At 45.3% G+C, this 12,780-nt stretch overlaps 1 protein-coding gene across 2 annotated transcripts in view; it reads right to left on the bottom strand.

Moving 5' to 3' along the window:
• The window catches only part of atp8b3 (ATPase phospholipid transporting 8B3), an 89,868-nt gene that overhangs the window by 36,209 nt on the left and 40,879 nt on the right, over positions 1-12,780 (bottom strand). For both annotated transcript variants that reach the window (XM_039766925.1, XM_039766927.1), the window contains 3 exons: positions 4,100-4,258; positions 760-848; positions 489-682 (listed from right to left, as the gene is read on the bottom strand). In XM_039766925.1, coding sequence (XP_039622859.1) covers positions 489-682; positions 760-848; positions 4,100-4,258 — 442 coding nt within the window. The remainder of the gene's footprint in view (positions 1-488; positions 683-759; positions 849-4,099; positions 4,259-12,780) is intronic.

The raw sequence follows: 12,780 nt of genomic DNA, 5'->3' as shown, positions 1-12,780 counted from the left end.
TAGAGCTTTATCTACCTATACGACTCCAAAACAGCCACAAAATAAGTTAAATCATTTTGAAATGCGTACCATAACTCCGTGTTTGGATATTTTTTTGGCTTTACACAAAGTTGCACAATCATGACGGAAGTGTGCCCGGGTCCAGAACATGAAGTGCAGTGTGAGTTCAGGCCAGCAGGGGAGTAGTAAGGGGGGACAATTTTTCTTGGACATGGTACGGAACAAACGTGCCTAGTGTGAGTACACCTTTAGAGGAATATTCCCAACTTCTGATAGCTCTGGGTGTAGCCCTATTGATAATGCGTCTGTCTCTATTTCATCTATAAAAGAACAAATTTTGTCTTGTGTGATGAAGTGGGGATAAGTGTAGTTTTAATAACCACACAGCTACTACAGTTTGCTCTCATCTTGTGTAATGAGCAAGCAACAGAACCTTTCACGATGTTCCCAATATTTCCACTTCTACGATAAATGTTACGCTTACTCACGTGATGTACAGAGACATTGGCATAACTGGGCTTAAAATGATGATGTAACCCCAAAATGTCAGGAAGCCCATGTAAAGAGACGAATCTCCACGGGAAGTTGCAGTAATGTACTCAATTTTTCTGCCCTTCTGAGCATCCCATACACCACAGCCTACAGCCAAGAGTGTGGCTGTAACTGCCAAGAATGTTAGTATCTAAAAGAGACACAGAGGATTTGAAGCATTGACTCAAAAAGAATTTCTAACTCCAACAAAACTGCAATTCTCCATACCAGTATGACGATGCGGTTCAACAGGATTTCAATCTGGGTCTTCTTCACAGTAAAGAGGCCACAGTTACGCATAATTTTGCAATCTGGGCCTGTACGGAAGGACAGACATTGTGAGTACAGGAAGAAACATCACAACTAATTTTTGTCCAGAAAGAGAGCTGTTCACAGTTCTATATTCATTGCAATATTAGGGATAAGAAACAAATACCAAACAAAAGAAACAACTGGCCAGTATAAGTCTAGTCATGGAAACTGCATCATTTTACAAATTAGTGGTGGGTATTTCGATTCACTTTACAGATTTAATTTGTTTTAAATAACTGATTAAGTGAATTGATTCATTTAATTCATTTACTGTAAATCATCCATAATAATAATAAAAAAAATGTTCTTGCAGGCCCTTAAACGAGTTGTAAAATACATTTTATTTAATTATATTATATATATATATATTAAACATGCTGGTAATTCATATAGTATAATATTAGGCTCTATGAAAGCAAGAAGTATGACCATATAGTCAGTCAGTCAGTCGTCCAACCCATTATATCCTAACACAGGGTCACATGGGTCTGCTGGAGCCAATCCCAGCCAGCACAGGGCGCAAGGCAGGAACAAATCCCAGGCAGGTTGCCAGTCCACCGCAGGGCACACACACACACACACACACACTAGGGACAATTTAGGATCGCCAATGCACCTAACCTGCAAGTCTTTGGACTGTGGGAGGAAACCGGAGCACCCGGAGGAAACACATGCAGAACATGCAAACTCCACACAGGAAGGACCCGGGAAGTGAACCCAGGTCTCCTTACGGCGAGGTAACAGTGCTACCACTGCACCACCATATATTTGCCCTGACCATATAGTGAAAATGCATAATTATAAAAAGACATTAAGTATGAGAATCATAGGGGAAAAAAATTGTGTGAAAATGATTCTTTGACTTTAGTTTATGAATCAAATGAACAAGAATCGTGTGACTCATTCCAGGTAATGATTCAGTCCAAACTTGAAAGAAGTTGTGAATGACACATATTTCATACTTTCAATGAGCTGTAAAAAGTGTGTGATAAAATAAAGTCAAAAGCAAATAATTGTTAGAAAGTAAAATAATATAAATTTTGTGTGACTAATTTGTTGACTATACCATGGGACATAAATACAAGGGACAATCAAAAAGTTTCCACACCTTTATATTTTCATTGGAAATTGTGAAGGCAGGAGGAGTAATAATTGGGCATTAAAAAGTTGGTACGACGCTGCGAAAATTGCATCATAAACGAAGGTGACTATGTAGAAAAGTGATGTAATTTGGTTTTGAAATTCTTAATAAACAAAATTAAAAAAGTGCAGAAATGTTTTGAATGTTCCTCGTATATTAGTTACATTTTTTTTTTTATATACACTGCTCAAAAAAATTAAAGGAACACTTTGAAAACACATCAGATCTCAATGGGAAAAATCCTGCTGGATATCTCTACTGATAAAGGCTAGGTAATGTGTTAGGAACGAAAGGGTGGCACATCGTTTGATGGAAATGAAACTGATCAACCTACAGAGGGCTGAATTCAAAGACACCTCGAAAATCAAAGTGAAAAAATGATGCTGCAGACTAATTCATTTTGTTGAAATTTCACTGCTGCAACTCCAAATCATACTCCGCAGTTTGTATGGCCCCTATGTGCTTGTATGCATGCCTGACCAAGTTTGTTTTTAATGAGACGACAGATGGTGTCCTGGGGGATCTCCTCCCAGATCTGGACCAGGGCATCACTGAGCTCCTGGACAGTCTGAGGTGCAACCTGGTGGCATCAGATGGACCAAAACATGATGTCCCAAAGGTGTTCTATTGGATTTTGGTCAGGCGAGTGAGCGTGGGGGCCAGTCAATTGTATCAATTCCTTCATCTTCCAGGAGCTGCCTGCATACTCTCGCAACATGAGGTCGGGAATTGTCGTGCACCAGGAGGAACCCAGGACACACTGCACCTCCATAGGGTCTGACAATGGTCCAAGGATTTCATCCCGAAACCTAATGGCAGTCAAGGTGCCATTGTCTAGCCTGTAGAGGTCTGTGCATGGATATGCCTCCCCAGACCATCACTGACCCATCACCAAACCGGTCATGCTGAACGATGTTACGGGCAGCATAACGTTCTCCAGACCCTTTCATGTATGTCACATGTGCTCAGGGTGAACCAGCTCTCATCTGTAAAAAGCACAGGGCACCAGTGGTGGACCTGCCAATTCTGGCATTCTATGGCAACTGCCAATCAAGCTCCACGTTGCCAGGCAGTGAGCACAGGGCCCATTAGAGGACATCGGGCCCTCAGGCCACCCTCATGAAGTCTGTTTCTGATTGTTTAGTCAGAGACATTCACACCAGTGGCCTGCTGGAGGTCAGTTTGAAGGGCTTTGGCAGTGCTCATCCTGTTCCTCCTTGGCCAAAGGAGCAGATACCGGTCCTGCTCATGTGTTAAGGACCTTCTATGGCCCTGTCCAGCTCTCCTAGAGCAACTGCCTGTTTCCTAGAATCTCCTCCATGCCCTTGAGACTGTGCTGGGAGACACAGCAAACCTTCTGGAAATGGCACGTATTGCTGTGCCATCCCGGAGAAATTGGACTACCTGTGCCATCAAACTCTGTAGGATCCAGGTATTGCCTCCTGATACCAGTAGTGACACTGACCGTAGTCAAATGCAAAATGAGTGAAAAAACAGATGAGGAGGAAAAAATGTCAGTGGCCTCCACCTGTTAAACCATTAATTCATGTTTTGGGGATCGTCTCATTGTTGCCCCTCTAGTGCACCAAAGCAGCTGAATCTGATTAACAAGCCCCTCTGCTACTTAACTGACCAAATCAATAGCCCAAAAGTTTCAATGACTTGATGCTATACTCTCATTAAAAAGTGGGCCTTTCATTTTTTGAGCTGTATATATTCTGTTATGAACAAATTGGAGACTGAGTTGTAAAAAATAAAAATTAAAACAAGGCAATATGAGTGTGTTCTTACTGTATTGTACTTGTTCGATAAATAAAAGAATGTTCAATGACAGCGTACTCGTTCATCGATGATTTACTTCTAACTAGAAAGAATCATGAGTGAAGAGAATGAGAATCATGACTGAGGCGAGTAGCACTTGCACATGTGCTTTAAACATCAAAACGAAAGAGGGTGGTGGCATCATGCATGCACATTAGCACTCCTGTGATTCACTGAAAAAAGTTGCTCAAAAAAGAATGAATCGTCTATGAATTGTCCTTCACTATCAATTCATTTGACTGATCTCTCAATGAAATAGGCTTGGAGGTGGAGGAGGTTGTTGGTACACATTACCTGCAAATAAGACCAGGCCATAGCAAGTATGTGTATTGCGGAGTCGGAATCCACGTAGGAGAATGCGGTCATTGCTCAAGGGGTACTGTTCCCCCTTCCAGTGTAGAGTCCCAGAAAAGGAGTGCAGCAGACTGTTGGGCTCTTCACAGGTCACCAAACCTGTTAAGTCAGACAAGAGTTAAGATATGAATCAGCCTTCATTTTACATGTCTGTTCGATGTTCATTCAATTTTTACTTTGCAAAGTTAATCTGAGCTCCCAGATGAACATTGGCCACTACGCTACTAGATCATATACTGTTATAAAATGTCTTTAGCAAATAACTGAATTAATACTAAACAAATATTTTAATAATAAAAACTATTTAATAATAAAATAATTAAAATAGTTTAATAATAATAAAAAATAAAACTGGTGAGGAAGGCAGGCTCTATTGTAGGCATGGAGCCGGACAGTTTGACATCCGTGGCAGAGCGACGGGCACACAGCAGACTCCTATCAATTATGGAGAATCCACTGCATCCACTAAACAGTATTACCTCCAGACAGAGGAGCAGCTTCAGCGACAGACTGCTGTCACCGTCCTGCTCCACTGACAGACTGAGGAGACCCCACACTATACGACTCTTCAATTCCACCTGGGGGGTAAACGTTATACAAAGCTATTGTTTGTTTTTACCTGCATTTTTATTACTCTTTAATTTAATATTGTTCTTGTATCAGTATGCTGTTGCTGGAGTATGTGAATTTCCCCTTGGGATGAATAAAGTATCTATCTATCTATCTATCTATCTATCTATCTATCTATCTATCTATCTATCTATCTATCTATCTGTCTATCTGTCTATCTGTCTGTCTGTTTGTCTTATAGTGCCTTTCACATATCTGTCTGTCTGTCTTATAGTGCCTTTCACATGTCTGTCTGTCTGTCATATAGTGCCTTTCACATATCTGTCTGTCTGTCTGTCTGTCTGTCTAATAGGTTTGTGTTGCAGGATTGCAAGCAGCACACTGTTTTCTGCTTGAGTTTGTGATTGTGACCTGAATAGAATTGGTGTACAATCCACTATATTTCCGTCTTCCGGTGCTGCTGAGAAAATCATGGGCTTCTTGCAACCCTAACCTATGCTGAATAAATTTAACCTTAAGTACGTACAAGATTAAATGTATAAGAATACAACATCTGTTCAATTATATTAAGTTGATTACCACTGAGCACAATAACCCTCTCCTCACTAGCTGTTACCAGACAATCGGATCCTTCACTTTCATAATGTTGCAGTGTCAGCAGAAAGAATTAATATTCCTTGAGATAAGGCAATGATTTTTTTTTTCTTTCACATATCACTACTTATTTGCTTATTGACACCTGTGTTTATCCTAATAGTTATCCTCGGGTTCTTAAGGAGATTGGCAAGTACATATATAAACTCTTCACATCCATTTTAGGAAGTCGCTACACACTGGGGAAGTTCCGAAGGACTGGAAAACTGTAAACATAATCTTGTGATATAAAAAAGATGATTGGGCAGACCCAAGCACCTATGGGCCAGTAAGCTTAACGTGCATCACGGGCTGTTTAAAGGAAGATATTGAGACGCACATGGCAAGAACAGTCAGCATGAGTTTATAAGAGGTAGGTCGTGTTTTACTAACATTCTGGTAATCTATGAGGAAGCAACAAAAGGATACGATCAAGGTGGAGCATGTGATATTATTTATCCTGATTTCAGAAAGCATTTGATAAGGTGCCACATGAGAGGCTGGGTATCAAACTAAAAGAATTTAGAGTTCAGGGTGTTGTGTGTAGATGGGTGCAAAATTGGCTCATACACAGGAAGCAGAGGGTGATGATGCAGGCAACCTCATCAGAATTGGCTGATGTTAAGAGTGGTGACCAGCAGGGGTCAGTGCTAAGGGTGCTACTATGTTTAATAAATGGAAATGATTTAGATAGGAATATAAATAACAAACTGTTTAAGTTTGCGGATGTAATCAAGCTAGGTGGTTTGGCAGATAACCTAGAATCCATTGAATCATTACACAGGGATTTAGACAGCATACAGGCTTGGGCAGATTAATGTACTGTAAGTAAACGTAGTAAGTATTAAACAAATAGTTTAAGAAGTAAAATTGTTAGGTTTGAATACACACTGGGGGGTCTGAAAATCTAAAGTGCACCTTATGAAAAGGATTTAGGAGTCTTAGTGGACTCGACACTATCAACTGCCAGACAGTGTTCAGAAGCCATTAAGAAAGCTAACAGAATGTTGGATTATTTTGTGCCCTGATATGTGGCATACAAGTCATGAGAGGTTATACTCGAGCCTTATAACACACTGGTGAGGCCTCATCTGGAGTCCTGTGTGCAGTTTTGGTCTCCAGGCTACAAAAAGGAAAAAGTTCCAAGAAGAGCAGCTAGGCTGATAGGACTGTGGGGGGTGAGTTATGAGAAAAGATTAAGTAAAAGGAGATTAAGAGGTGACAAAACTATGAAGAGAATTAGTTCAGTGGATCGAGACTGTTATTTTAAAATGAGTTCATCAAGAACATGGGGGACACAGTTGGAAACTTCTTAAGGGTAAACTTTCCACAGATATTAGGAAGTTTTACTTCAATCAGAGGACTACAGACCCATGAAATAAGTTAAAACATAGTCTGCCAGACAGTAGGACTTTAAGGACTTCTAAAACTGCACTTGATGTTACTTTGGAAGAAATAAGTGGATAGGACTGGCGAGCTTTGTTGGGCTGAATGACTTATTCTCGTCTCGATTGTTATAATGACACCTGCTCAGTACTGTGATTGCCAGGCTTAAAAGCTCTAAAGTCATAGAAGACATTCTGGAGAGAAACTTCAAAGTGTGAATGTCAAATGAATGTCAAAAGTCAAGCTCACTTTACCTCTGTATTTCTCGGTAAGCACTCTGAGCGGTACTACAGTTTGATGAAAATATGAGTAGACCCCCATAAACTTTATTGGTTGAAAATATTTGAATGGCAGACTGACACTGACAGACTGAGCAGATCGTTCCTCCCCCACACCATGCGACTCTTCAATTCCACCCGGGGGGTAAACGTTAATATTATACAAAATTATTATCTGTTATTCCTTTATTGTTATAACTCTTTAATTTAATATTGTTCTTTATCAGTATGCTGCTGCTGGAGTATGTAAACTTCCCCTTGGGATTAATAAAATATCTATCTATCTATCTATCTATCTATCTATCTATCTATCTATCTATCTATCTATCTATCTATCTCATATAGTGTCTTTAATCTATCTATCTATCTATCTATCTATCTATCTATCTATCTATCTATCTATCTATCTATCTATCTATCTATCTATCTATCATATAGTGTCTTTAATCTATCTATCTATCTATCTATCTATCTATCTATCTATCTATCTATTATATAGTGCCATTCATATCTATCTATCTATCTATCTATCTATCTATCATATAGTGTCTTTAATCTATCTATCTATCTATCTATCTATCTATCTATCTATCTATCTATCTATCTATCTATCTATCTATCTATCATATAGTGTCTTTAATCTATCTATCTATCTATCTATTGTCAGGGATGCCAGGGGCTATGACCCGGCCGGGACGCCAGGAGGGACGGAAGAGGGTCAGAGCCCGCCTGATCACGTGGGGTGCGCCTTCCGGGTTGCTTTGGGAGCCACGGGTCAAGGGCTTGGAAGCTCTTCCCTGTAGGGGCCCGTGGCCACCGCCAGGAGGCGCCCCAATGCCTTGGGGATTTGTTTCCCCAGCACTCCTGCCACACCAGGAAGTGCTGGGGGGAAGACTTAGGACGGTGCCCGGGGAGCAGCCGGGAGGACAGCCGACACTTCCGCCACGCTGGGGCGTGGCCAGAAGATTGCCGGGAACACCTGGGGCTCATCCGGGTCCTCCATAAAGGGGCCGTCTCCGCCATTCAGGGCTGGAGTCGGGTGGAAGGAGGACGAAGCAGTGGAGAGTGGAGGCGGCCCGAAGAAAGGCATTGTGGCCAGGACATTGGGAGTTTGGGGGTTTGTGCACGTGACTGGGTCTTTGTGACCATTGATTGGGGTCTTGGTGACCCTATATAATTGTAAATAGTGTGTAAATAAACGTGTGGTGGTTTTGAAAACAACATGTCCGCCTGTCTGTGCCCGGGTACCGTTCACATCTGGCGTAGTCGGCAGGATGCTCCGCCTGTTTCAAGGCGGAGACCTGATCAACAAAATATTGTTGTGGACGGCCCGGTGCAGCAGGGGACCCCACCCACGTACCGCGGGTGCTGCGTGCACAGCCCCGCGGGTAAAGGAACCCCACGGACCGCCAGGGTCCGCAGGAGGGCCGTTATTCCCTGATGCGGGAGAGCGGCGTGCCTACAATGAGTGCAGCGGTCTCCAATGAGCGCGCCGTTGCTGGAGGCGCCGGGGCGGCATGGCGTCAAGAAAGGCCACGCCGAGGAGGTGTCCTCGGTTTGACGAGTCCGGGGAGGTGAGTTCCCTGCCTAGCGGCAGCCGCCCATGGGGCCGGGCGTGTTTTCTTTGTTGCAGACAGGGGCTTCCGGATCCACGTCAGTGGCAGGCGCATGCCGGTCTGCGGGCTCCGGCAGCACAGCGGCAGCGCGAGGGCTGCGGAGGAGGAGACGCTGCAGCTCAAAGGTGCGGCAACAACAAGGCTGCCGGCAAGCACGTCGCCGCCGCAGAAGGGGAGCCAAGATGGCCGCGGACCAGAAGTCCCTCCCCCTGACAGGCACGCGATTGGGCGGTGTGTCTTGTGTACCCGCCGATGACTGCAGAGGCGGGACCAACGAATGTCCATCACGGGCGGGGGAAGACCCGATTGGGCCGGAGGAAAAGGCCCACAGGAAGTGGCCGGCGTCGGAGGCTGACAGACAGGTAGGCTCCGCGTCGGTTAACTTCCTGTCTTTGCCGGCTGCTTTGGCGGAGCTGGAGCGTCCCTTCAGCCCGCCGGGCAGCGTGTTGCAGGTGCTATGTGCCCTCCGGGCTGAGGTGCTGGTACTGGAGAGGAAGGCGCTCGCGGCGCTGAGAACGTTTCATTCGACAACGGGACGGCGCGACGCTGGAATCTCCAGCCGGAGAGGTACAGCGGAGACGGTGAGTACAGCCGACTCCGTAAAGCATATGGGAGGGCTGCTGAAAAAGGCTGTGAAGACAATGATCAGTTCCGAGTAAGCAGCCCTCCGACAGGAGGTGCGGCGCCGCGGACTGCATGCGCGGCGAGGGGGGAGTCCGTGAGGACGCTGAAGGGACACGGGCTGCTAAGTGCCCCGGGTCCTAGCGCCCTCCGCCCCGAGTTGGCTGCGGTCTTGCGCCGCACTATAGGGACGCAGACGGGACAGAGGCGCCTTTTATTCCATAAGGGTCTCAAACCGTCAGGGCGTCCCAGAGTGAAGGGAGGAATAAAGGGCTGGGTGCGATTCCTCCGATAAGGTGAGAGCGTTGCTGGGTGCAGCGTGTGGCTGGCTGCCCTCTGAGAGAGCAGAGGGAATCCCTGAGGCCGGCGGAGAGAGAGCGGTGCCGGCGACTCCATCGTCGAGAGGACACGGAAGCGCGGAGAGGGTGCCGATCAGGCAAGTGCCGGGTGCGGTTGGAGGGGAACGCTGCCCGTGCGTGGCCCGGGCTGGGTGCTTTGGCAGCGGTTCTGCCCCTGTGTTCTCTTTTGTAGGGACGGACCCCGGGCGAGTTGAAGGAACCCTTCGGCGGAACAGCCCTCTGATGTCGGGCCGTCTGCAGAAGGATCTCTCTGTCGGTGCGCAGGTGCGCTCGCAGCTGGAGGAGCCAACGGGGGAACGAGTGGCTCAGAACAAAGGCGTGGAGGTCCCGGAGGGGTGCCACCAAGGAGCCCCGGGGTGCCGGTAAAAGGGGGGAGCACAACCTGTGCGAGGCACAGGGATGCACCATGGGTTGGTGTCTGGATTGTGTCTCCGCCCCTGTCCCTGCTAGGAGTGCGGGGCCGGACCCCGGCTGTCCTCGAGTGGGGCCCGTTTCGGAGCTCTGCTGCCCTCGCGGGACGGGTCGCTCTTACCCACGAGTGGTCTTCGCTGGCTGTGGGGCACTGTCAGGGATGCCAGGGGCTATGACCCGGCCGGGACGCCAGGAGGGACCGGAAGAGGGTCAGAGCCCGGCCTGGATCACGTGGGGTGCGCCTTCCGGGTTGCTTTGGGAGCCACGGGTCAAGGGCTTGGAAGCTCTTCCCTGTAGGGGCCCGTGGCCACCGCCAGGAGGCGCCCAATGCCTTGGGGATTTGTTTCCCCAGCACTCCTGCCACACCAGGAAGTGCTGGGGGGAAGACTTAGGACGGTGCCCGGGAGCAGCCGGGAGGACAGCCGACACTTCCGCCACGCTGGGGCGTGGCCAGAAGATTGCCGGGAACACCTGGGGCTCATCCGGGTCCTCCATAAAAGGGGCCGTCTCCCGTCATTCAGGGCTGGAGTCGGGTGGAAGCAGGACGAAGCTCAGGAGGAGAGTGGAGGCGGCCCGAAGACAAGGCATTGTGGCCAGGACTGTTTGGGGTTTGTTTGTGCACTAAACTGGGTCTGTGTGACCATTGGACTGGGTCTTTGTGACCAATTAGTTGTAAATATTGTAGTAAATAAACGTGTGGTGGTTTGAGAAACAACATGTCCGCCTGTCTGTGCCCGGGTGCCGTTCACACTATCTATCTATCTATCTATCTATCTATTATATAGTGCCATTCATATCTATCTATCTATCTATCTATCTGTCTGTCTGTCTGTCTGTCTGTCTGTCTGTCTGTCTGAAATTAATTCAATCAATATTTAAGCGTGTTTTAAAGTTTTAATTTATATTTTGCAAATTACAATAAAATCAAGATTTACAGTAAATATAAGATTTGTTGATTATATTTATATTTGTTTTACATAGATACTGGAAAGCCCACTTCATCCAGCACCAATGTGTAACATCCACCTTGATGATGCGATGGCAGCCAACATGTTCACGACACACCTAGTAGATAGTGAAGCGCTCAGAGAGAGAGTTAGCCGGTTTGACACAGAGGTCAATTAGGGTACCAGAATGTTCTGGTCATGATGGCCATTGTAGCCACCTCACTCTTTCAGGAGAAATTTTTAATGACTACAGAAAGTCAATACCTTGATTCTACTTCTCAATCAAAGGACAGCACAATTTTTACTGAACAGTGTCCCTAACACTACATAGGGATCCGCACACAGACCACAGGGTAAGAACCCACCGTACTGAGGGCATCACCTTCTTCGTGACTAAGAGATGCTCCAGCTGCCTATCCACCCACAGAGCTGGCAGGTCCATGAAATATTTATAGCCAAATGAAAGCTAAAAACCTGCTTAATGGCTGGGTTTTTGCCGCTGTTGACATCCAGTCACCTTGGACTTTTATCGAAGTCCAGGCAGCTCCCCTTGGAGGTTTTTCCACTGTTGATGTCTGGCAGGTGGGGTTTAAGGGTTTGGGCTGCTGCATGTACCCTTTGAAAAATAGCACCAAAACAAAAAAACAAACGCACACCACCAAAACAAGACTTTTCAAAAACAGACTAATGTAGTGTGAACCCAAACATCTGGCAACCCTGTGGGCCAGGCCCATCCCGAGTTCCCTTCCCCAGTGACCTCCACTGCAGTGACTCCCACGTGGGTGGCAATCCAGGAGGGGGCAGACTGCGAACGTCGAGCAGAAAGTGGAGGTGTTTGAAAATAACATGCGCAACGGCTGAACCTCATGGTGGAGATCAGGTGATAGTTACTGTCTAAGTAATGAGACTTTAATTGAAATTGTGAATGCTAACTTAAGCAAAAAAACAAAATGCTGTACATTTAATGTGTGCATTAATACACCGCAAGGAAGTCATGAAGAGCACTTTATGCAGTGGATGATTAATTTGCATGTAAATGATTAGAGCATTTTGTATGTGCCCCTTGACAATTTTGTTACACTTGAATACTAAAATGATCTAAATAACAGTGGACTCTATAACAGTCCTGCAATTAGAATGATTTTTAATAGTTGCAATTTTCCTCACTAAGAGCAATTCTGATTATTTTTTTCTAACTTTTAACTGTCTGATATTCTTCACTAAGAGTCATCTTAATCTGAATAAATGCTTTATTTCAGTCCATCACCTCCTGTTAGAGCAGAAAAGTAATTTTTATTTGAGTACAAAAAACTTTTAAAATTGTAAGGCAGGTCGAACCAAATGCACAAAACATGCAAAAGATAAAATACAGTTCCTAAAGTCAATTAGGCAAAATAAATAACAAATAATATTTGCAGAAAACATCATCTGTGAAAGACGTCAGGTAACCTGCATTTAAAACCAGCCATTGAAATCAAGCCCACTAATCTGGCCTTCTTCCACCGACCATTTCAATAGGGTGATAAACATTCATAGTATTTATCAATGGTGGTTTGGGTCACACGTTCAGGTGACATCCATTCTCAGAATGTCTGCTTTTACTTTACACCAATATCCCAAAGATAAGTTAGCTTAATTGGCGATTGAAAAATGTCCCAATGTGACACAATTCTTCTGGGATAGATGTGATCAAGTTAATGTAAATCGGCTTAAGCAGGCTTCTGATTGCTATGTTTAGCAATACTACCCATCCATCCATTATCCAACCCGCTATATCCTAACTAAAGGGTCACAGGGGTC

Source organism: Polypterus senegalus, chromosome 10 (genome assembly GCF_016835505.1).
Source record: "Polypterus senegalus isolate Bchr_013 chromosome 10, ASM1683550v1, whole genome shotgun sequence".
Classification (NCBI taxonomy): domain Eukaryota; kingdom Metazoa; phylum Chordata; class Cladistia; order Polypteriformes; family Polypteridae; genus Polypterus; species Polypterus senegalus.
Note: the sequence above shows the minus strand (reverse complement) of the source record. Positions and strands in the feature narration are given on the sequence as shown.